Source organism: Sebastes fasciatus, chromosome 21, assembly GCF_043250625.1.
Source record: "Sebastes fasciatus isolate fSebFas1 chromosome 21, fSebFas1.pri, whole genome shotgun sequence".
In the NCBI taxonomy this organism is placed as follows: domain Eukaryota; kingdom Metazoa; phylum Chordata; class Actinopteri; order Perciformes; family Sebastidae; genus Sebastes; species Sebastes fasciatus.
Window position 1 is genome coordinate 429,417 of NC_133815.1, and position 26,304 is coordinate 455,720.

Sequence of the window (26,304 nt, forward strand, 5' to 3'; positions counted from 1 at the left end):
TCTCTCTGTCTCTCTCTCTCTCTCTCCCTCTCTCTCCCTCCCTCTCCCTCTCTCTCTCTCTCTCTCTCTCTCTCTCCTCTCTCTCTCTCTCTCCAGGTTGGATGATTGACCCGTCCAGCCGTCCGAGGTTTAGAGAGCTGATAGTGGAGTTCTCAAAAATGGCCAGAGATCCGTCCCGATACCTGGTCGGACAGGTACACCGAGTGTGTGTGTGTGTGTGTGTGTGTGTGTGTGTGTGTGTGTGTGTGTGTGTGTGTGTGTGTGTGTGACGTTAGTTAAAGAACGTTATTATAACGTGAGTCTTATTCTGCTCCGTTTGTCCAACATTAATATCAGTAATGATAACTTAGTACTCGTGTTGACGTCAGATGATCAGACGGGCTGGAACCAAACATCAGCACTGATTCATGTTCATAAAGTCAAACATCACTTTAAAATCTCAACTATTCATTACAAGTTGTTGTTGGCAGCTTATATACTGTAAGTCACGGCTGGGTATGCCGGGCATCAGGGATACATGACTTACCGGCAGGTACACAGGTAACAGACAGGTAGGTCCAGACCAGCGGTCAGCAGCTTGCAGCTCTTCAGCTCCTCTCCAGAGGCTCCCTGTGGATTATTAATAACTGCTCTTTGTTTACATTTTCATTTTTATTGATCATTGTTGTAGGTCTATGGTACGACGGAGTATTAGGGCCACATTGAGGAAAAGAATACATCTGAGATTTAGAGAATAAAGTCATAATATTATAAAGTAGTAATTTTACGTGTTATTTTCTTTTTTTCTCAAATAGCTGGCTCAGATATCAGCGACAATGGGGCCGATCTATAAAATGAAATTCTATGTTTATATACTATAATACATTATAGACTGACATTTTAATTATTGTTTATTCATTTTTTACCATTTTTTGCTGCATTAAAAAGGTTTACACCTGAATTTTAATTCCTGTTAATTTTTTTTTTTTGCCACATTGTTGGTGAACGATATATATCATTTTAATAATAAATACCAGTTCACTAAATTTATATCTATTTATTTGTTTCGATTTGTGGTACCACAAAGCCCAGGTATTGCTGTCGGTATCGGGACTGAGAAAGTCGTAACGGTGCCTCCGTAGATAAAACAAGACACCAACAACGATAACTAGAACAAGCTGACAAGGGGCTGGTTGAATACCTGCAGGGCTGGTGAGAGCAATGGGAACAGGTGAGGAGACGGGCGGGGCAGTCAGGTGACGGGGAAAGGGGGGAAAGTCCGAGGGCATCAGGTGGATGGACGTGTATGTGTGCACTCGTGTGCATATGGAAGAGAAAAGGAGTTATAGAGCATGAGAACACAACGAGAACACAACGTATATATAATATTAGCATATATAAAACCAAACCCACTCCTTTGCTTTAATGTCACTATTTGTCATGAATTGTTAATAATATGTTCCTTCGTTTTGTACAAATCACATCACATCTGTGACAGTTTTAAGGTCAAACTTGAGCTTGTTGGTCAACATAACCATATTTCCGTGTTGGTAAATAACCCAACTGTAATATATTTTTATTAAATGCCACTAAAACGTGGTCAGTACAACCGATGGGTACCGGGTAAACGCCAGTATTGTGTTGGTGCTACAGTAAGTGTCAAAGAATGGACATGAACATAATGTGACCCGTCTCTTGTCTCAGGGCGACCTCCCCAGTCCGACAGACAGCAGGTTTTTCTCTCGCCTGCTGAGCTCAGACGACATGGACGACGTGGTCGATGCCGACGAATATCTGCTACCTAACAAAGGACTGAGTAACCATGACAAACGACCCTGCAACGCCACGGTATGCAAACTCTTGACTCAGGATGTCTTTAAACCTGCAGTAACTGATGTTTTTGGACACTTTGTTGTGGATAAGAGGAACAATAAATACATTATTTAAAAATGATTTGATGCATGAAAAGTAAACATACCTTCTCTTCTAGTGTCATGTTAACAACATCTTCTTCTTCTTCTTCCTCCTCTCAGAACGGCCATCCAGTCAGAGAGAACAGCATCGCTCTGCGTTACATCACCGATCCGACTCACAACACGCCGGGCGGAGAAGACTTCACCACCCATGGTACGCATCTGTGTGGAGTAGTGACAAAATATTATTCAAATAGGAAACAGATAATAAATAAGTAAATAAATAAATGAGCAAACTATTAAAATAATAATAATAATAATAATAAAAACATTAATAATAAGTGTGTAGAATAGTAAAATAAATTAGTAAATAAACAAATAAACTACCTTATTCAAATAATAATAATAATAATTATAATAATAATAATAATAATAATAATAATAAATGTGTAGAATAGTCAAATAAATGGTTAATAAATGGCTTATGGGTGAATGATGAAGTTAATTGATACAGAACTGAATGATTTTCTCTCTTCCAGACTACATGAACCAGAGTCTGAGTGAAACCAGCCGGAGCAGCAGGCTGTCGGAGGTTATGAATCCCAACTACGAGGACCTGAGCCTGGGCTGGGGCGCCACCTCGCTCCCCTTCCCGCTGGAGGATCTGAAGCCCTTCGCCCGAGTCCCCGAGGGACCTGAGTACCTGAACACCGCCCGAAGCTCGCTCCCCCTGGCCGCCAGCGACAGCCTGGACAACCCGGACTACCAGGCCGACTTCCTGCCACGGGCCACGCCCTCCGCCACTTTAACCGGGAACGGTCGGTTCCTCCCGGCGGCGGAAAACCTGGAGTACCTGGGTCTGGGTGCTGCGCTGCACGCCCCCGTCCGCTAGGAGGCAGCAACATTCAGACACCTCAAACTGAAGCCGTGAGGCTCTGTGGGAACTCCCATCGCCTACTTTGATTTAGGCTGCTGACGGTATTTATTCAGCATTTTCTGCTACACTGGAACACAACTTGCACTCAGACCGCTGAGTTCCTGAGGAGGAGGAGGAGAGCCAGACCTTTTCCAGGGATTCAAACCGACCTTCCGGTCACCAACCGGACGTTTCCTCCAACTTTTAAACGGCTGCGTTAAGTTGTTTCATGGTACGTGTCCACCGGGCCGCTTTTTATCGAGAGGGGACGCGCCGCTTCCCAGCGTTGGACGCTTGGTGGGCCGCCACTAGACACAACACACAAGGCTCCTGATTGGACGAACGCTTTCCCTCGTTTGGAAACTTTTAGGGATGCACCGATACCGATACCGATACCGATACCGATACCAGTATCGGGTGTCGGGTCCGATACTGTGCTCATGTACTCGTACTCACAAAACGTTTCCGATACCACTTTACGGCAGTGTGACGTTAACCTCTCATCACCATCTTTCGGGTCCTATCGCACGCGCTCACACTCCACCTCCCCGACGGTGCGGGCGAGACGGACCGATGGTGCGCCCGACCCCGCTGGGCCGGGATCCCACCTCAGCCGGCGCGCGCCGGCTCTCACTTTCATTGCACTACAGGGTTTTGCTTGCACCCTCTGACTCGCCCGTGCGTTAGACTCCTTGGTCCGTGTTTCAAGACGGGTCAGGTGGGTTGCCGACATCGCCGCAGACCCCTGGCGCCTTTTACGTGGGCCGAGCCCCGCCCTTGGGGGGGGCACGATGCGGTCGCGGCGCACTGAGGACAGTCCTTCCCGGTGACACTTTGTCCACGGCCCCGGCAAGCACCTTCACCCCGAGCCTTTCCACGCCGACCTAGAGCCGGTGGCGGCGCACCGCCTCGTATGCGGGACTCCCCAGCCTGCCGTGTGTCGCTCACACCCTCCAGCTGGCTGTTAACGAGGCTCTTTAGGCACAGAGAAGTACTCGTATCGGTACTCGGTATCGGAGAGTACCCAAATGTATGAACTCGTACTCGGTCTGATGAAAGTGGTATCGGTGCATCCCTAGAAACTTTCTTCTCTTATTTCACGACAATAGTTCACAGAAATGTGTTTTTGAAAACGTGAGGAGAGAAATAATCCTGCAGCTGATGAATCTGTCTTTATTTTGGATCAACGTTTAGTTTAAAAGATTCTCGGGAGTCACGGACACCCGTGATTTGCATAAAGTAGCCTAGACCTCAACTTTATGCAAATGAGGAGCGGCCGTCGTGACGCTCCGTCTCTCGAATCGCGCCGCCACGCTACCAGAATGCATCGCACGGCTGCTTACACAGACAATGAATGGGAAGCGTGTAAAGGGCGGATCCTGTTGACACGTACCAGGAGCGTCACAAACAAGTGGGAACGCCGTGAAAACCAAACAGCCAGAAGTCCTCAGTTCCACCAGATCAGGGACTTTAACGTGTCCATCGTAGCTCCTCTGGGACTGACGCTGCAGGACGATCAAGATGTTAGCGACATGATGGATTCAAAATTTAAGAGGCACATTGAATCCTTACGTCATTTTCAATTTGTCTTCCACTTCATAAAATCAGGACTCAAACATTGGAAATTCATAAAATGACATTTGTAATGGAGGTTTTTAAAAAATGAGCAGAAGCACATGGAGATGTCTTCTTGTAATCATTTTGTAATTGTGAGAAAAGCAACACAAAATGACCCGACCTGTATCTCATACTTCAGATGTAGTCTTGATGGTGAAGGTCGTAAGGCAGCGGTCAGCAGCTTGCAGCTCTTCAGCTCCTCTCCAGCAGCTCCCTGTGGACTTTAAACGTGGAAATGAATAACTGTTCTTTGTTTACATTTTCATTTTTATTTATCATAGTTGTAGGTCTACGGTACGACGGTACGACGGAGTATTAGGGCCACACTGAGGAAAAAATTAATCTGAGATTTACAGAATAAAGTCAGAATATTATAAAGTAGTAATTTTACATGTTATTTTCTTTTTTTCTCATAAAGTTATGACTTTATTCTCGTAATATTCAGACTTTTTTTTCTTGTAAATTTATTACTTTTTTCTCATATTACGCCTTTTTTTCTCGTAAAGTTGTGACTTTATTCTCGTAATATTCTGACTTTATTCTGGATATCTCAGATGTTTTTTCCCTCAATGTGGCCCTAATACTCTGACTACATTGTCTCTTTGTCCCTCACTGCATTAGACTTATATACTATATACTTAGACTGTAAACTGAGTTACCTTCATCACAATGATCACATGTTTTGCGGCTCCAGACAGATTTTATATATATATTTTTAGATATTTTTAGATAGTAAAGGTCGCTGTCCCTGATGGAGCACATGATGGATGCTGAGCTCCATCAGGTTTCAGCCAGCACAGTGGCGCCCCCAGCTGGTGGTGACGAGGCTCTGCAGATCATAGCTGGGTGAACCAAAGGATGAAACCTCACTTACATTATTAGACATTTAAAAAAACTCTGTGATTAATATTGCTGCCACTATGAAAAAAAGATTATTGTTATAACGTGAAACTTGTTTTTGATAAAACTAAATCCTCTGTATAGCATTTAGAGGCAAACATTTAATACATAGTTTATAACCGACTATAACGTAGTCATGAGCAGATATGAGGACATTTTTATGTGTTTATTAATGTACAGTATTCGTCAACAATTTCCCCTCTAAAGACACATTTTATATTATTACAGCTGTGTTTTATTATATTATCATTATATATTCATACATCTACTTCTAGCTGTTCACAGGATGAGTTACAAATACATTAATAAACACTAACTGTGCTTTCAGCGACATTCTAGTCTGTTATAAACCATTTATTAAACGTAGATGTGTTGCTTGTAAATGCTGAACAGGGGCATTTTATCTCGTTTAACACAGTTTATAGTCTAAGTATAGACAATGTACTACGTAGTATTAGTATTATTATAAAGTCATAACTTTAAGAGAATAAAATCTGAATATTACGAGAATAAAGTCATAATATTACGAGAATAAAGTCATAACTTTACGAGAATAAAGTCATAATATGAGAATAAAGTCATAATATTACGAGAAATAAAGTCGTAATATTACGAGAATAAAGTCATAATATTACGAGAATAAAGTCATAATTTTACGAGAAAAAAAGTCGTAATATTACGAGAATAAAGTCATAATTTTACGAGAAAAAAAGTCGTAATATTACGAGAATAAAGTCATAACTTTACGAGAAAAAAAGTCATAATATTACGAGAATAAAGTCATAACTTTACGAGAAAAAAGTCATAATATTACGAGAATAAAGTCATAATTTTACGAGAAAAAAAGTCGTAATATTACGAGAATAAAGTCATAACTTTACGAGAAAAAAAGTCATAATATTACGAGAATAAAGTCATAACTTTACGAGAAAAAAGTCATAATATTACGAGAATAAAGTCATAATTTTACGAGAAAAAAAGTCGTAATATTACGAGAATAAAGTCGTAACTTTACGAGAAACAAAGTTGTATTATTAGAATAAAAAAGTCAGAAGTTTACGATAAAAAAGGAAATAACACGTAAAATTATTACTTTATAATATTATGACTTTATTCTGTAAATCTCAGATGTATTGTTTTCCTCAATGTGGCCCTAATACTCCGTCGTACCGTCGAACCATAGACCTACAACAATGATAAATGAAAATGTGAACAAAGAACAGTTATTCTTCTCCATGTTTAAAGTCCTCATGGAGCTGCTGGAGAGGAGCTGAAGATCTGCAGGTTTCTGACCGCTGCTCTTAAAGAACAGTCGTCACAAAGACACTGCAGAGGAGAATATTGGGTTTTATTTTTGGCACGACGTCGGACGTCACAGTTTTTATGTCGGAGCTCAGATTGTTGAAGCTTAAACATTTTTATTTCCTGCTGTGGACATTTTTAAAGTTTCTGCTCAGCTCGGTTTTGTTTTGTTTGGATTCCTGACGGCTCCTAACGCAGGGACGGTGGTTTGTCGTGTTTATATAGAAGAAGAAGAAGAAGAAGGTGCGTCTCCGTCCACTGACCAGAGACTCTTTGGGTGGACCAACAGTGTTTCTGTCAGACAGCTGCACTACGGAATAATGGTGTAAATATTAACGTTTGTCTGCTTGTTTTATGTTAAATTCCCACTTGAACCAGGAGATGTTTTCACCAGTTAAACCAGTAAAACCTTCTGTTATCATCTGACTTGAAACACCTGGAGTTAAGCTTAGAGTTTTTACATGTGTAGGCCTACTAACGTTGTACTGAAGTGTAAAAAGTGTTTTATTCTACCCTTTACTTGACAAGAATGAGCCAAACTCTGATTTACTGACTCTGTTAACTATCACTGCTTGTTGCTGTTTGTTAGTGTAAATGTCTGGAAGCTGAGAGACGGGTTGATGATTATTCTCCAGGTTCTGGAGGACACTAATTATAAATCTCAAGAGAGCAAATGAGCCCCTATTTAAGGATGAAGGAGTCTCCGCTCTGCACAGCGGTTAACGTTTTCTCCACATTCATCCACACACCAACTTCTTTATGAAGTATGTGCATAAAAACAGACGGATGGAAACAAACTCACTGTTGCATTATCTGCTAATATTGTGACTACAACTCTGAGAAAATATATAATTAAATTTAAAAAATATATTGTTGCATGATCTCACCACACATTTGTGCATAAAACTACTGCGTCTAAAATGAGAACCCTCGGTTGTTACATGGCAAAGACACACTGTGGAAAATGACCATCACCTGTACTGATAAATAACAGAACAGTGATGTGATATTAGACGATATGAAGCTGAATGGACTCGGCTGATAGCAGAGACAGAAGACATGACTGAGTCACAACGCTGACAGATGATTAGATATATATAAATATAAATATAAATACAAAAGCTCTGATCTTTGCAGATGATGAAATACTTACTGATGATTGTGACTTGATGAAATAATTAAATTCAGGAGATAACATTAAGTAGTCGTTGTTCTCAGTATAACGACGGTATAAAGCGACTGTGTCTCCTGAGAGAACGAGTGAAAGAAGTGGTGATGTCGAGATAACGAGTGTAGAAATAGAAATGATGAACCATGACGGCACTCAGCTTCCAGAGATGATCACACTGAATGTGTGTAAATGTTGTTTCACTGTGTAGCGTTTCAGCTTTAACGGACATTAAATGTGAAATGAGTTGGAGTAATCTTTGTTGTTTCACAGGGTTGGGTCAACCTGCTCACGAGGCCACTATTTAGTTTGACAAACATTAAAGTTGTTCTTTCTGTTTTGTTGTCTGACATTAGATGAAGCTGAATATCTGCGTGATGAAGACAACTTCATCAGAAAGCAGGAAAAGCTTTTGGTTCGTGGTGTCAACGTGCAGCTGTCACCGATTTTACCCCCAAAACATTTGAGATGTTTCACCCCCCAAAATCTTTGTTGACTTGAACACAACAGGACACTTCAGAGGACAAACTATGGTGGACATGATGGTGAAGACAGAATGAAGAATGAGAGGTTATAGATTTTAAATTTCCATGAAACTATTCATGCGGCGTGTTCTAATATCTAAACAAGATGAATGTTGTTTTTATTCATCATATTAAATCATCCTCGGGGCAGCGCTCTTCGAAACAAAGAGAACATGATAAATGTAGTCTCATTAAATCTACTAAACTCTGATTAATAATTAAATTAATAACTATGACAGCGGTTGGCATTAATCACTTTTATGGCACATTTAACAGACCAGCATGTTTATTCCATCAGCATTTATTATTAAGATAATAAAAGTTTAAAACACAACATTAATCTGACTAAATAACTCAACTAAACAAACAGTGTGAGAGAGAGACAAAGACAAGATGGCGACTTAGTCTGCATGGACTACAAACAACATGGCTGCCACTGTGAAACTACCAAAATGGCTGAATCAAAGATGGCCGCCAGGACCTCCCCACATGGTCTCTTTGTCTTTCGGAGCACATGTGATCAGTCGGGACGAAAGGTTGTGATGTGGGGGTTTGAGATCCTCTGAATGTGTTATATGAATATATTATGTTTTTGTGTTTAAAACCAACTCACAGTTTATGGACGTGATCGTTAACGTGATTATAAACGTGATTATTAACGTGCTATACGTAGCAACGGTCCGCTATACGTAGCAACGGTCCGCTATACGTAGCAACGGTCTGTTATACGTAGCAACGGTCCGCTATACGTAGCAACGGTCTGTTATCCATAACAACGGTCTGCTATACGTAGCAACGGTCCGCTATACGTAGCAACGGTCTGTTATCCATAACAACGGTCTGCTATACGTAGCAACGGTCCGCTATACGTAGCAACGGTCTGTTATCCATAACAACGGTCTGCTATACGTAGCAACGGTCCGCTATACGTAGCAACGGTCCGCTATACGTAGCAACGGTCCGCTATACGTAGCAACGGTCCGCTATACGTAGCAACGGTCTGTTATCCATAACAACGGTCTGCTATACGTAGCAACGGTCCGCTATACGTAGCAACGGTCTGTTATCCATAACAACGGTCTGCTATACGTAGCAACGGTCCGCTATACGTAGCAACGGTCCGCTATACGTAGCAACGGTCCGCTATACGTAGCAACGGTCTGTTATCCATAACAACGGTCTGCTATACGTAGCAACGGTCCGCTATACGTAGCAACGGTCTGTTATCCATAACAACGGTCTGCTATACGTAGCAACGGTCCGCTATACGTAGCAACGGTCCGCTATACGTAGCAACGGTCCGCTATACGTAGCAACGGTCTGTTATCCATAACAACGGTCTGTTATAAAGAAATAACAGACTGGTTGACCAATCAGAATCGAGTATTCATCAAAGCTGTGTAATAAAACACAAATAAATAACCATCAAACACTCACCAGATGATTTACTGTGGAGACGGACGCTCTTCGTTTCATTTCATTCTTTTCATCCAATCAGTAAATATCGGCGCAGTGAGACAAAACGTTTTATTTCCAGCGTGTTTTCCAGATGAAACAGGCGGACACACTGCAGGCTGCAGAGGATGTTTACCGCTGTGACCACCAGCAGCCCTCGTCACATGTCATGTAGTTTCATATGATACCAGCATCTTCACTCTAGCTTGAAAACGCTGCGGTTCTTCATTCTGTCCACGACGTTCTTCATTGTCTTCAGAGGAGGCAGGTAGATACTGACCTGCAAGGACAGACATGTAACGAGACGTCTTTTGAGTCCTTCTTTAAAAGCTAGAAGTGTAAAAACAGATCTCAACTGTTTGGTTAAATATTCCTTATTGCACTTCATAGAGACGTCACTTACATCGAAGTCTGGCATGCTCGGTTCTTTGAATTCGTGCCAGAGTCTCCGGGGGACGACGTCAACCGGGACGGCGTGAGTGACGACTCGACTGACGCTGGACAGGGTGGGCTGGACGGGACATCACTCGGTTAGGTTCCTCAGACTCGACAAAGCTCCTCCAGAGCCACAGGAGACATCACGCACTGCTTTAATGAGTTAACTTTTACAGTCTCACCAGCTCGGCGGCGACGGTGAGGAAGGGGCAGTGCTTCATGGTGAGTTTCACTTTGACGGCCTTGGCGTTCTGGACCGTCTTCAGGGCTCTGGACAGGTTCTCTGGAGTCACCTCCAGGCTGATCTCATTGTCCTCAGAGGACACGCCCTCCATCTGGTACTCATCGAAGAAGTTGGCCTGCGGGGAGGAAGGACACGCTGACGTGAACAGCTGGAAGAATAAAGGATCACTTCACCCAAATCACACACAGAACACTGATGATGCTGAGACGATGCTGAGACACGCAGGTCTAATAAATAATGAGAACAACGAGGTATAGCAAATCTTTTGTGCCGACGGCAATTAGACTTCTAAACGAGAGGTAAATAGTCTGTAGCCCACCCTATACTGTAAACTGTTTTGGACGGGGTTTCTCTCTATACTAAGACTGTCGGATTGCACTTTGTATAGAGTTTATATTTTATATTGTGGAGGGTGTATTTTTTGTACCGGCGGTATTGTACTGGATGATCTGCTATTGTGTGTGTGTGTGTGTGTGTTTGTGTGTGTGTGTGTGTGTGTGCGCAGAATCCTGGGAAGTGTGTGAGGTTTTTATATGTTGTTTTTATGAGACGTGTATATGACCACATGAATGTCCCCTTGTGCGATAATAGTAATAGTAATAATTTGAATCTTTGAACCTTTGAAGACACTTCGTCACCAGGGAGTTAAATATTATCAGTTCATTCTTTCAGTCATTTTCAAAGCTGAGATGTCAAACATTCTCTGGTTTCAGCTTCTCAAATATGACCATTTGCTGCCTTCTTCACCACATATGATAGACAGTTCACTGCCTTTAAGTTTTAGACTGCTGGTCGGACAAAACGAGGAAGTTGAAGGCATCGCAGTGAGCTGAGAGTGCTTTACAATGTCTCACATTCAAACAGACACACACAAACTACGGAGTCAGAACAGTGCCATAATGAAGAATAAATCTGTAAGAGAAGAAGAATATCAATATGTAAATATAAAAGAATAAATAAGTAAATTAAAAAATGTGTAAATATAAAGAGAAAAAAACAAAAGAATAAATAAATATGGAAATAAAAAGACAAATAAAATATAAAAGAATAAATAAGTAAATTAAAAAATGTGTAAATATAAAGAGAAAAAAACAAAAGAATAAATAAATGTGGAAATATAGAGACAAATAAAATATAAAAGAATAATTCTAAGCATTTTGATTTATTTGTTAATTTATTTCTGTATATATTTATTTATATATTTTTTGCATATGTATTTGCATATAAATTAGTATTTTTTCTCTATATATTTTTAAATAAAAGTCATCAGTTCATGTGTGCAGGAATTGACTATTATGCAGGAAGGCCCGCCCAAAGCCAGTTGATTGACAGCTTGTTCCTTCAAGGAATAGCAAAAGCAATGTGGAAAAATAAATAAATGACATTATAATATAAAAAAGAATAATATATACATATATACATACACAAAAAGAGTAATTTATATGCAAAAAATACATATATATTTAAAATAATACAGAACTAAATCTGAAAATAAAAGAAAAAATGCTTATAATTATTCTTTTATATTTTGTTAATTGTCTTTATTCCACATTTATCTTTTCTTTAATTATTCCTCTTTACATTTCCAGGTTTATTTTCTTATTCTTTTACAGATGTATTCTTTATTATGGCACTCCTATGACTGCGGTCCATACAAACGTCCATTCACTGATGGAGGTATAGAACTAATCATTTATTCAAACACAGAGACATTATCTCTGCTGTCATGCTAATAACAAACAATGAATTGATGAGTAAATTAAAGAACACAGCCACAGAGTTGCCCTTTAAGATGTGATCAGGTGTCCGTCTCCATCCCATCGGCATCCTGTGACTGTGTTTTATTTCCCGACAGGTGAAACTGGAGCTCTTACCTGTGACAGCTCACACCACATGCTGACGCCTCCGATGACCACTTTACCGGACAGAACGAAGAACAGGTTGTCTGGAGTCAGTGGCAGGACGCACATCTTCATCAGCTTTGAGATGGTGGTGATGACTCCTGGTGAGCACGAGGAAGAGCAAAGTTATAAACCAAAACAAATAGACTGGATTGATTTGATGTTCTTCTTCTCTCCTTCAATAATCACGATTCTAACAGAGATAAGAACAGTAGAATTCAGACACCACATATTTCACCATGTGCTGCACACACACAGTACTGTGAAAAAAATATCCAAAAATTATATTATATTATTATTAAAAAAAAATAGAAAAAAAAATAAATGAAATAAAAATGTTTTGATGCTGTTTGGCACAAAAGAGAGGAACTGCAGTTATTTCATGATGGTTACGGCTGTCAGATGTGCCAACAACACAACATTAAACTTAAAAATAAAATATTATTAAAAATGCTAAAATAAAAAATAAATATGAAAAATAGAAAATATAAATAAATTAAATAAAAAATAAAATAAAAAATAACTTCAACTGGAATTTAAAAACGCGTTTTGCTGCTCTCTGGCACAAAAGAGAGGAACTGCAGTTATTCATGATGTAACGGCTGTCAGATGTGCCAACAACACAACATTAAACTTAAAAATTAAAAATAAAACATTATACAAAATATTGAAAAATATGTAAAATATCCAAAACAAATGTCTGGAAATTATTAGTAAAATCTGTGAAAACTAAACATCTATTTTTAAAGGGGACTTTCTACAAGCTAAAAGCATGAAAAAACATTCAGAAATATGTGAAACATGTACAAAAATTGTTAGTAAAATATTTAGTATAATATATATTCAGCATTTATTTCACCACTTCTTGTCAGCCGAACAGAAAACAGTCACTGCCGCTTCACAAAGCGCTCAGACCCGTCTGAGTTCAGAGCGCTGTGATGTCATTATTCCTCTCTAACGAACACAAAGGAGAGTTTTCCTGGTGGAGTCTGGTGGAAGCGAACCGTTAGAGGAGGCGGAAGTGACGTACTTACGGGTGAAATGGTGGAGACACGCGACGTCATTGATTCTCCCTCGAAGCTTCATGTTGAGCTGTGACGTAGAGACGTAGTGACGTAGAGACGTGACAGGAACTTTAACGGTGAAGCTGCTGAGCTGAGAACTTCTTCTTCTTCTTCTTCGGTGTTTATTGTTGGTTGGTAAACCAGCTTAGAGGTGCATTACCTCCACCTGCTGGACTGGAGGTGGAGCAGGAGATAGGCAGGAAAATAAATAATAAAATAAATAAATAAAAAACAAAAACAATAAATAAAAAATAATAATTAATAATAATAATAATAATTAAATGCTCTCCATTATTCCTGTTGTCCTTTAAATAATTAATTAGAAGATTGTGTTCTTTCTTAGAGGTCTTTCCTAGCAGATTGTAATATTTCCATCATCTACTCCTGATAGCAATTCCCTTCTTTCTTTGTCATATTTGCTGCACTCTATAAGAACATGCTTGACAGTTTCTGGTTTATTACAGTGCGTGCATAGTCCAGTTAGGTGCTTGCCTATTCTATGGAGTGTTTGGTTTAATCCTGTATGTCCTATTCTCAGACGTGTAATGACCATCTCTTTGGTTCAGGAAGTGGTTCAGATCTTCACTGGTTAACCCAGGGCTCAGCAACCTTTACTATCAGAAGAACATGACATTTATCTGGAAGATGCTTTTGTCCAAAGCGACGTACAATTCAAGTCAATTTAAAGTTTCAGTAGGCAACAATATTTTTGGCGTCATTGGGCAAGAATCCCATAATAACCTTTCAGCATGTTGTAATTCAAGTGTCCTGAGAGAAAACTAGACTTCTGCTCCTCCTCATGGCTCTGTTTTCAGGCTTTAGTAAATCTAGCTCATGACGGGAGACTTTGACCAATCACAGGTCAGTTCAGAGAGAGAGAGCGTTCTTATTGGCTGTGCTCCGGCTGGTGGGCGGGGCTTGGTATCTCCTCAACTTGATCACTACAAGATGATTCTGAGAACATGTGAGGAGAGAAATAGACATTACAGAAACAGAATATTGATTCATATGTGAAAATATGATTTGTGGCTTCTGGACGCCGACAGTAACGTTAATATTACCGTTGCTTAGCAGCGGCTTTCTCGCCACTTAACCACTTGAACGCCACGCACACATGGTGTACATGACTTCCCGTGTTGTAAACACGAGCTCACCAGTTTCACCTGGAGGCACCATCTGTTCCAGATAAGAGAACAAAGTCTTGACGTTGCCTTTAAAAGGTCTTTGTCCACACTGTTAATTACAGTTGTTGCATTAGAACAACTGTCACAGACAAGAAGCTCCTATCTGTGTTTCAGTTGCGGTCTCGTTTAATAACAGCATCTGTCTGTTCTAGTTCATGTTTGCAGACACCATCTCTTAATGGAATAGTTTCACTGCTCAACATCCATCCAATGAGTCCAACTTTGGTTCCATCACAGTGTGAAATGAAATCTTTATTGTAGGCACAAGTTACAGAAGATCTACTGACGAATGAAATGACCAAACAACCAAAAACCCAGCAGGGAAAAAGGAGCACGTTATTATCACGTTAACAAATTAAAACTTAATTAATAACTTCAGAAAATTATCAATAAGAAGGCAGACCCAAAACATATAGAGATGTCAGGAGCTCTCTATCGCAGGTCTTCATCACCAACAACACATCGGAAGTTATCCCAAGTAAATGACTATAAAATGTTGAAACCAAACCACAAGAGCTTGAAAATGAATTCACTTTTCCTCCAAACTTCAGTGAATCACCTTCAGAGTGAAAGTCCACACAGGCTTCCACGACGGGATTTATCATTTAAAGATAACAATAAGTGATGTGAGTCTCTGAAACAGACAGATATTATAGAGATTCATCATCACACTCCAGCTTCTTGCTTTTGTTTCAGCCTAAGATCTGAAAAACCACGGATCCTCCTTACGGAGAGCATCGATCAGAACTGAGCTGGCTTCAGTTCCCTTTCTTTGTACCGTGTCGATCAGGTCTCGTGCTTTATCTCTCTTGGTTTTTGTTCTGATTGACTGCATTTCCTCATCGTTTATAACGCGACGCTGAAAGAGTTCATCCAGAAGCTTGTTCAGACTAGGATCAGACATTCCCTCTATAAACTTTGTTCGAACCAACCGCAGCCTCTCCTCTGGTGGGACGCGGTCCTCTGGTAACACGCGGTCCTCTGCTGGGACGTTCCTCAGACGGATTTCCATTGTTAGATCTGGGAGATAACCAGGAAAAAAACAACAATGACTTTTAAAGAGCAATTCAACTGAAATGAAACGTCATGTTTCTGTACAGCAACATGTCTGCTCTGTAAATCAGTTGTTCTGTGTTCAAAATCAGAAACCAAAAGGGAGAGATTCAAATTTTATATGTTTTGGTTTCATGATTCTTCTCTGTGGTGAGTGCATGTTCTCCCCGTGTTGGCGTTCTCCGGCTTCCTCCCTCAGTTCAGAGACATGTTCTGTAGGTTAGGTTAAATGACTGTCTGTGTGTGTGTGTGTGCGTGTGGGTGTGTCTGTCTATGTGTGTGTGTGTGTGTGTGTGTGTGTGTGTGTGTGTGTGTGTGTGTCTGTGTGTGTGTCAGCCATGTGATTGACTGGACACCTGTCCAGGTGTTCCCCACCAATAACAGCTGGGATGTGGTCCAGCCCCGCCGCGGCCCTCTAAGGATAAGCCGTTACAGATAATGGATGGATGGTTTCATGAAGGATCCCTCTATTAATCCGTCGGTATACCGCTAGTTCTGTTTACATAGATGAAGAACTTGTTTCCTTAAGCTGGGGACGCACCGACCCGACATCAGAGAACTAGTGACGACGAAGGTCGCCTGTCGCGTCGCCGCACGTCGCCTTTGTTTTGGCCGACAAGTCGCACTCGAACACACCGCAAAGACGACAGCCGGCGGTCAGTTAGCTCGTACGTTCTGCTCCTGGTGAGAGGAAATAACTCTCCACACCAGCAGGCGGCGGTAGTCTGTATCCATCACTCAGAAAGGGAAACAGGAAGAGCGAGGACGGAGGATATACAAGCCGTTGTTATGATACGTACATGAAACAAAGCGGACCATTTTCACACCGCTCTCACTCACCACTTAGCTTCATTCCAGATGTTTATGTCACTGTGAGAACATCTGTGTGTTGGAATGATCGTATTATACATATTAAACAGGAGGTATGATTATTATTGTGTATGAAACGTTACGTCACATTTCCTGTAAGTACTAGGGAGGAGTTGTGATTTTCGATTTTTCGAATAGTCGTTATTTATAAATAACTCGAATAATTAATGCGACTATTCGTCCCATCTTAAAAAATATATACTTCCCTTGTATTAACCTTTGCAGGCGCTGCCTGGTAGTAACCTGGTAGTAACGTTACTACCAGTACAACGTGTGTGGCACGTTGTACCGGTAGTAACGTTACTACCGGTACAACGTGTGTGGCACGTTCAATTCGGCTCTTTTCTGTTAGCGCAGCGGTGTGTACTGTGTGTGTGCTGCTTCCACAAACCCCCGTGCTCCCTCTGAAGGAGGAAGGAGAGTTGGGTACCCGGAGGCGCACGGCAGGCGACCAGGTTGAGGCCGCCGGGCCGCACTTGGTTTAAGGTTCCGAGTGGCGTGCCAGGCCCGTTGGTACCGGACCACCCTACCCGGGCAGACCTCCCGCATCGCCACGAGTGCACCCCGACGTTGTGTACGCGTGCAAGCGGCGCCACCTCCTAGTAGTTTCAGCAGGTAGATCAGCTGTTCCAGCACCGGAGCATATCGGCATTCAAACCCGACAGAAACAAAATAAACTCACCAGAACCATCTTGGTTTGGCTTTCCACCGGCTTCTTTTATTATATTGTCATTTATTCCCATGATGCTGCTCAGAGTGATCACAGTGACCGGCTCGTCTCGTTAATGGAGGTTCCATTGATTTACATTAAGATGTGTTCAAGCACATATTACACTACACTACTCTACCAACGTAATTTGTAAACATGTGGACAGGTGATGGTATCATAGGTAGACTGTTAAACTCACTATGCGTCCAGGTGACCCACCCTATCGTTTCCCTGATGATGCTACATTGTGAACTACAAATCCGTGTTGAAATCGTCAGGACGAGAGCTTAACAGGAGGATCCATTCATTTATATTATGAGGTGTTCAGGCTCTACTCAGTTAAAATGAGCATTAAGCAAAGGTAAATTATAACGCTATCATGATGCATTCAAATGTAATCTTGTAAAATGTAGTTTTTAAATCCAGTTTGAAGGAGATTATTACAGCAATATGAAATAGATATTCGATGGAATTATGACCTGTTTAACTTCCTACACTAGCTCTAAGCAGCTTATAATATATAATAAGAACTTCTAATTCCAAGATGTTTTTTATTTACATACAATCATTTACTTCCTAATTAATTGAAATGTGTTTCTATGAATACCCACTATAGATGACAATAACAAAGAAAAAGGATAACATTAAGAGTTTTTTACGGTTGGAATGTAGCACGACATGGTAGTGAAAGCAGCGCTTTGTTTATTTAAATATGAAATTGCAAAAAAAATATTTTCTCCCTAAAAACATAAATAATGGTGATCTCAAAATTGATAAAAAAAATCGGGATTATCATTTCGGCCCTAAATCCACTAGTGGATAATGTGAAATGAATTGAGAACTAATGTGGGGAAAATGATGTGTATTGTACATTACATGTAGCCTAAATAAAGAATGTTATGAGCTATACATATTTACACACACTGTCTATTTCATTCAGTTATATCACTGGGGTCTAAACTGTGCAGGAGGATGAAGCCTTTACCTGTCAGACACACTTCATGTTTCCAGACATCCGTCCCCTTTTGATCCCGGACCATCAAAGTCACTTTCTCTGGGATCGTAGTCAGGAAAACCTCAAATGTGGGATGGTAATTTGGTCCATAATCTGAGTCAAATGGTGCACGCTGAAAACCAGAAGCATCATGTCATTTTCAATCTGGTTAAAATGTTTATCTGGTACTTTCTTAATTGTGAATCTATTTTCAACATGCAGCCAAAATTATATTGATGATAATTCTGTGACTTGACTCACATCAGGTTGTATTGTGAAGCCCTCAGGTTCACAGTGGAGACTGTAACTTTGACCAAAGTTGAGAAGACACTTGGCAGGGTTCGGGATGTACGTAGCACGTCCTTGTTGGGCCTCAACCTTCAAAAACAGAACATTTTTAATATGCCGTTTATGCTCATATTGTCGATTGTATTTATAGAGTACACTTCACAGAGCGATGGAAATTAAGTAAATTAATAAAATGTTGTCACGTTGGTGAAGATGTTTTCTTAATTAGCTTGTAAAACAAACTAAATTTAGTCTCTTTGCTTGTGTTCTATAAAAGTTGCAGTTTGTTGAGCTCTCATGGCCACCGTACCTTTAGACCACTGTTTACTATTTACACCACCTGGTGGAAGGATCACGAATGACAATGGCAGACAGAAAGGCAGCGCCGAGAGCAAAACACAGAAGAAGGAAAAACTAAAAACAAAAGCACAATCTGAAGATTTACAGTTCACATTGATTTAGATTCCTACCACAGCATGAGGTTCATAAATAAAAGAAGCAATGTGTGACTGACAGGAATCATCTTTGTGGAAATAGCTGAGTTCTGGCTGATGATCAGCACATATGACAGATGGATTTACCTCGGTTACATCGACGTCGCTGTTCAGCAGAAAGACATCGAGTACTTGATGTGTTCTGGTGGGCGGTCGGAGGAACAGCAGAACTTGTCCATTTATCGGCCATATCATGTTCCGAATCGTATTCCGGATCAGGCCAAAGGCAGAGAGATGAGAGATATTCACAACCACATGAGTGTCTGTAATCTCCAGCGGCTCCAAGATGCTCATTTCATCATCAGAGATGTGAGCGACAGACAACAGGCCGTCACAGAGCAATGCTGTACATACATCACATATCACCATCCATCTTTATCTGTGCTTATAAACTGGAGCCAAACAGCTCCATGTTGAAATCTAATTTCTGATGTTGAGGTTGAACCACGGCCTGCTCCTGGGCAGGATGCTAGCGCAGAGTTCGTTAGTTTGCTGCCACCTCAACCCAAACCTGTTGAAGGAAAAACAGAATCCTTTTAAAAAGAACGTTATCACTTCTGTGTCATCAGGGTTGCATCTGTTGACCTCGACAGATAAGACTAAATACCCTTCAGGTTTGGTGATATGTTCAAATCAATATCACCACATTAATAAAGACTAGAGGTCGACCGATTAGTCAGGACGATTTCTTGACATTTTTTGATAATCGGCATCGGTCGATGCCTGAGCAGATTAAGCCGATTAGCAAACAGGCACATCTGCGGGCAGCCCAGTGTTGTTGTTGCTGTGGAACACCTGTGACACCGCCCCTTCTGTCAATCAAATTACCATTCTACTGGCAGACCTCAGTACATGTAGCCCCGTGGGCTGACCTTTGCAAGACTGCTTGAGAAGAACAACGTTGTAACTGGGAGAAACCGGTAAGGCTTAAATTCTTCTCTTTCGATAACGTCGGTAACGTTAACCGTGTGCAGGGCGGAGCAGCTCTCATACACGCTGCTGCAGCGCCGTGTTAAGACACACACAGCTTCTGCTCTTAGTAACTATGGCGGAGAAAACTAAACTTCTAAAGCGGGATTACACTTTACTAGAGTTGATGCTGAAAATTCTTGTCATAAGTGCGAGTTTGCGTGTGAGGGGAGGAAACACGAGCAATTTGTCAAAACATTTAGCAAAAAGTTCACTTTCTCATTCAACGTGTCTACGGTCCACGGGTCCTACATAGCCTCGATGACGTTACCGCTAGTGGCCTGTGTGTAGTCTGCAGCATAGCAGACATGAGCAGCAGGCTGTGTAATACCAGGGAATCAAGTTACTATTATTATTTTGTGATGTCTTAGACTATGGCCATACAGCTTGTAACATTGTCTGTCAACAAACATATCATTGGAAAGGTGCTTAAAAGGTTTTGAGCCCTGTCCTATTACTACTATTAACCATCATGCACTAAATAAGATAGAAGTACACTGCAGTGCAGACACAATGTGCAGGTTGGAGAGACAGACCATAAGTGTTGTTCAATAAATGTTTCCTTAAGTTAAGAAATGTTGTGTATCATTTGTTATTATTAAGCTGTTATATTTTATCAGATGAAGGAAAAAAAGAAACGCAGCCAAACATATCGGCAAAAAAAATCGGCTTCACACATCGGCCGTCCTGATTTCTGTAAAGACTCGGCATCGGCAATAAAAAACACATCTGTCGACCTCTAATAAAAGACAATATTACAATATTGTTATGTATGTCCATATATCAAGCATATGCAAATTCACATATAAACTAGTCAAAGTAATCTTGAATGCAAACTGAGCCTAAACACAAATTATTACTATATATTAGGGCTGTCAATCCATTCAGATATTTAATTATGATTAATCGCAAATTAATCACACATTTTTTATCTGTTCTAAATGAACCTTAAAGAGAGATTTGTCAAGTATTTAATACTCTTATCAACATGGAAGTGGACAAATATGCTGCTTTATGCAAATGTATTTTCATTCACATATCTGGAGGTCAGAGGTCAAGGGACCCCTTTGAAAATGGACATGACAGTTTTTCCTCAAACAGCTGAACTGCTCCGCAGCAGGTTATGTTCCAGATAAGAGATCAACTGGTATAAAAGCACCGCCTACTGACCAATCAGAGCTCGGTGAGCAGATCGTATGATAATATTACACACATATGAAGAAGTTACAGTCATAATCAGACTAAACACAACTCAGTTTAAACTGACAGATACAGGAAGGACAGCTGGCTGGATGCTGGGGGTGTTTACCGCTTTGAATTATGTTTTTATATTTATTTTTTTACTCGCTCTCAAGTCCGTTTCACACCACCGGAGACGGGACGCCGCTGAGAGAAGACTGGAATAGTCAAACACGCCACAGCATTGCTGAACGGTATAATGAAGTGTAATTTATTGATCTATTATATACTGAAAGCTATTTATACATCACTGCCCCATCTAGACGAATATATCTGACTTTACAGTATTCCGTTAAATTAATAAGTCTGTTAATTTACACATTCATACATCAGCATTTTGGTTTATTTTTTCCAGCTGTCCTTCCTGCATTTGGCAGCTTCAGCTGTGTTACTGTTAGTCTGATTATGTGTTTAACTTCTCGATCTCGGTTGTTCGGGTTAGTTAATCCAGATAACTAGAAGATACCCTGGGTATGTTGAACTGGCTTTGTAGTACAGGCCTCTGCTGATTACATTCACACTTAATCATGAAGTGGTGTTCATTCTGGAGATTATCTTGCTGAACAAAACGTGTCAGTATCATAAACACAGAGATGATTTTCTGCAATAAACCAAAACCCAACGGATCAATCCCATTGGCTGTTAGTGGAGGGAACCAGAGTGATGCTAACTTCCTGGTTGTTCTACAGAAATACGTCATCCCTGCAGCGCTCTATTGGTGTTGTTCATTCCTTATTAAACTCTCATCATTTGGAACCTTCAACTTTGTGAAGGGTTCAGTGGGAGGAAGACTTGGGGACACAGTTTCCTGATAACGTTTAGAAGAAGGCTTCAGATAGGGTACATTCCTCTTCAATTTCCTGACGACATACAATTATCCAGGTCAAAGGTTTCACACCGTCTCCACTGGTCTAAAGTAAAGCTGGCCAAGTCCATGTCTGGTGTGGATCCTGTGTGTGACCGATGCAGGCTAGCACCAGCCACCCTGTCACACTGAGTTGGTTTTGTCCCAAACTAAATATAGTTTCTGTTAATCAATATTACACACTCTGGGTCCAGAGTTTATACGATTACCTGTATGAAGATCCAGCTGTCTGCTCAGGTGAGAAGGATGTTGGAGCCTGGAATCAAAAAAGGAACAGAATTAGTTATTTGAATAGAAATACCAACTTGTCTTAGTGTTTAATAAAGTGATGAAATACTAGAGCCACACTGTCAATACTCAACTCAAGCACCCTGTATGAGTCAGAGAGGAAATGACTTCAATGGAGTGACAGTGTGAGGTGTGTTAGAGAAGACTACACAGAAGGACAACTACACCAAGAACATGGCTCTCAATAACCACCATGTATTTAGCTCCTGATTTACTAACACACCAGATCCAGTACCAGTACCAGTACCAGTACCAGTACCAGTACCAGCACCAGCACCAGCACCAGCACCAGTACCAGCACCAGCACCAGTACCAGCACCAGTACCAGCACCAGCACCAGTACCAGCACCAGCACCAGCACCAGCACCAGCACCAGCACCAGTACCAGCACCAGTACCAGCTCCAGCACCAGCACCAGCACCAGCACCAGCACCAGCACCAGTACCAGCACCAGTACCAGCTCCAGCACCAGTACCAGTACCAGCACCAGCACCAGTACCAGGACTGATCGTGGTCCTGCCAGTGACGAGAGCTCAGAGGCCCAGTTTAGTAAATAAATGATAGTTCAGTGATCTTCACTCCACACTATTAACTTCTGCAGGTGAATGCAGTCTAAGTCATTAAATGAATGTCTGCCTGCAGGTGTAATACACTACAGTTCTTCAGCGGGAGATCCTTGATAAATGTCCAAGTAAAGTCCTCCATGGTTCATACTGGAGGATTTCACACCGTACAACTGCTCCTTTCTCACCTTTTCCTCGTCCTCAGGTAGCTTTATTCCCTCATTCAGTTTGACATCTGAGTCACCTGAAAGTGAAAGAGAAAAAACGAATATTGTTCAAATAGACGTGATCTTAACATCTGGAACAAAGATGGACCTGAGTAACAGTTTTGTTGTACAATGAGGACATTCTCATTTTAAGATCAGATGTGAATGTACAATAGTTTGATGAATGGGGGAAGTTGTTTCAATACTCACATTCTTTGTGTCTGGCAGCTCTGTAGACCTTCATGTCGGTCCTGTAGAGTAGCTCAGTCCGACGGCTTGGGAACCGGAGGGTCACCGGTTCCTGTCGGGGGGCCCCGGACCCCCAAACTGCTCCCCGGGCGCTGTATAGTAGCTGCCCACTGCCCCTAATACTAGGATGGGTAGATGCAGAAGGTAACTTCACTGGGTGCTGTGCTGTGTACAATCTATGTATATATTTATTATTATAAATCAATGAACAACACAAATCAATAACAGATATTGATCAGAAACCCTCACAGGTACTGCATTTAGCATAAAACAATATGCTCCAATCATAACATGGCAAACTGCAGCCCAACAGGCAACAACAGCTGTCAGTGTGTCAGTGTGCTGACTTGACTATGACTTGCCCCAAACTGCATGTGATTATCATAAAGTGGGCATGTCTGTAAAGGGGAGACTCAGAACTGAGCTGGCTTCAGGTCCCTTTCTTTTTACCGTGTCGATCAGGTTTCGTGATTTATCTCTCTTGGTTTTTGTTCTGATTAACTGCATTTCATCATCGTTTATAACGACACGGTGACGAGTATATCCAGAAGCTTGATCAGACATTCTGTTTACAAACTTTCTTTGAACCAACCGCAGTTTCTCCTCTGTTGAGACGCTGTCCTCTGGTAGGACGCTCTCCTCTGGTGGGACGCGGTCCTCTGCTGGGACGCTGTCCTCTGGTGGGACGCGGTCCTCTGCTGGGACGCTGTCCTCTGGTGGGACGCGGTGTTCTGTGTTCAAAATCAGAAACCAAAAGGGAGACATTCATATTCTATATGTTTTGGTTTCATGATTCTTCTCTGTGGTGAGTGCATGTTCTCCCCATGTTGGCGTGGGTTTTCTCCGGCTTCCTCTCTCAGTTCAGAGACATGTTCTGTAGGTTAGGTTAAATGACGACTCTAAATTGCTCGTAGGTGTGAATGTGAGTGTGCATGTCTGTCTATGTGTGTGTGTGTGTGTGTGTGTGTGTGTGTGTGTGTGTGTGACTGTGTGTGTGTCAGCCCTGTGATTGACTGGACACCTGTCCAGGTGTTCCCCAACAATAACAGCTGGGATGGTGTCCAGCCCTGCCGCGGCCCTCTAAGGATAAGCCGTTACAGATAATGGATGGATGGTTTCATGAAGGATCCCTCTATTAATCCGTCGGTATACCGCTAGTTTTGTTTACATAGATGAAGAACTTGTTTCCTTAAGCTGGGGACGCACCGACCCGACATCAGAGAACTAGCGTCGCCGAAGGCCGACTGTCGCGTCGCCGAAGGCCGACTGTCGCGTCGCCGAAGGCCGACTGTCGCGTCGCCTCACGTCGCCTTTGTTTTGGCCGACAAGTCGCACTCGAACACACCGCAAAGACGGCAGCCGGCGGTCAGTTAGCTCGTACGTTCTGCTCCTGGTGAGAGGAAATAACTCTCCACACCAGCAGGCGGCGGTAGTCTGTATCCATCACTCAGAAAGGGAAACAGGAAGAGCGAGGACGGAGGATATACAAGCCGTTGTTATGATACGTACATGAAACAAAGCGGACCATTTTCACACCGCTCTCACTCACCACTTAGCTTCATTCCAGATGTTCATGTCACTGTGAGAACATCTGTGTGTTGGAATGATCGTATTATACATATTAAACAGAGGTATGATTATTATTGTGTATGAAATGTTTGGAACTTTATTTTTATTTGTATTTTGTATTTGTGTGGCCTAAACATATTAGTGAATGAGTTGCATATTAGAATATGCTATGTAAAAAGGGTAGGTATAATAACAGGGCTCCAGACTAACTTTTTCATTTAGTGCACCCAACAGTTTTCATTGCACCTTTTGGCGCCGCAATAACACATTTTTAGCGTTTTGTCAGTTCCCATAGGCCTACACTAGGGATGTCACCATACCAGACACGTAGTAGGGTGGAGTCAGGTAAAATGGGCCATTTAAGGTCGAAGCATCATCCATCCATCCATCCATCTGCAACCGCTTATCCCGTTAGGGGTCGCGGGGGGGGGCTGGAGCCGATCCCAGCCGACATTGGGCGAAGGCAGGGTACACCCTGGACAGGTCGCCAGTCCATCACAGGGCTGACACATAGAGACAGACAACCATTCACACTCACATTCACACCTACGGGCAATTTAGAGTCAACAATTAACCTAACCTGCATGTCTTTGGACTGTGGGAGGAAACCGGAGTACCCGGAGAAAACCCACGCTAACACGGGGAGAACATGCAAACTCCACACAGAAGGGCCCCAAGCCAGATTTGAACCTGCAACCCTCTAGCTGTGAGGCGCCAGTGCTAACCACTGCACCACCGTGCACGAAGCATCATATCTCTTTAAAATGTTACAGCCAAGGCCGGGCAGCGTGTTACAGGAAGCATGTCAGAGAAATTGTATGGTAAGTGAGCCTGACATAGCAAATGTTACTCATCACTAATAAGTTAGCTTACAAACAAAGCAACATGTTTCTGAGCAACCGGCTCTTTCAAAGAAAAAAGTTGAATTAAAAAACAACTATATTTTAGTGAATAAAAAGAAGTTGTTTCAGGTACTGGTCTATTTTAGCCTAACCACGTCGGCTAAATTGAGCCACGGTTTCCAGCACTTTTACACAGAAATTGAGGGTTAAGAACAGGTTCATAGGTCTGGATATGTATCCAAGCAAAATCTTAACAATCTTTTTCTAAATGTTGCGTTGCAGACAGTGTTTGAAGGGAACGCAGGACAAGACCTAATAAGACCTGACTAGATGAGATATTAAGACCGAGCTACAGGAAATGTTCAAGCTTTTTGGTGTTTTGTTAGTTGAAGATGTTCTAAGTTTCTCTCTTTGGACTGTGGGAGGAAACAGGAGAACCCGGAGTAAACCCAGTTAACCTGACCTGCATGTCTTTGGACTGTGGGAGGAAACAGGAGAACCCGG

General features: G+C 41.6%; 3 protein-coding genes across 3 annotated transcripts in view; 1 reads left to right on the forward strand and 2 right to left on the reverse strand.

The window, feature by feature from the left end:
• Positions 1 to 99: 99 nt before the first annotated feature.
• On the forward strand, positions 100 to 8,132 carry LOC141759858 (melanoma receptor tyrosine-protein kinase-like). Its single transcript, XM_074622327.1, has 4 exons — positions 100 to 194; positions 1,684 to 1,827; positions 2,013 to 2,106; positions 2,432 to 8,132. Exons 1-4 carry the CDS (start codon positions 102 to 104, stop codon positions 2,782 to 2,784), a joined length of 684 nt encoding a protein of 227 aa, XP_074478428.1. The 5' UTR covers positions 100 to 101; the 3' UTR covers positions 2,785 to 8,132.
• Positions 8,133 to 9,970: 1,838 nt separating this feature from the next.
• LOC141760069 (checkpoint protein HUS1-like) lies at positions 9,971 to 13,529 on the reverse strand. The gene is made up of 5 exons (XM_074622715.1): positions 13,389 to 13,529; positions 12,328 to 12,455; positions 10,392 to 10,568; positions 10,178 to 10,285; positions 9,971 to 10,054 (listed from the first exon to the last, which is right to left on the reverse strand). Exons 1-5 carry the CDS (start codon positions 13,438 to 13,440, stop codon positions 9,971 to 9,973), a joined length of 549 nt encoding a protein of 182 aa, XP_074478816.1. The 5' UTR covers positions 13,441 to 13,529.
• Positions 13,530 to 14,823: 1,294 nt separating this feature from the next.
• Positions 14,824 to 26,304, reverse strand: part of LOC141759868 (uncharacterized) — a 55,244-nt gene continuing 43,763 nt past the window's right edge. Inside the window, 5 exon segments of the mRNA XM_074622338.1 lie at positions 14,824 to 15,305; positions 15,307 to 15,622; positions 18,220 to 18,361; positions 18,490 to 18,606; positions 19,098 to 19,198. Coding sequence (XP_074478439.1) covers positions 15,269 to 15,305; positions 15,307 to 15,622; positions 18,220 to 18,361; positions 18,490 to 18,606; positions 19,098 to 19,198 — 713 coding nt within the window. The 3' untranslated portion in view covers positions 14,824 to 15,268.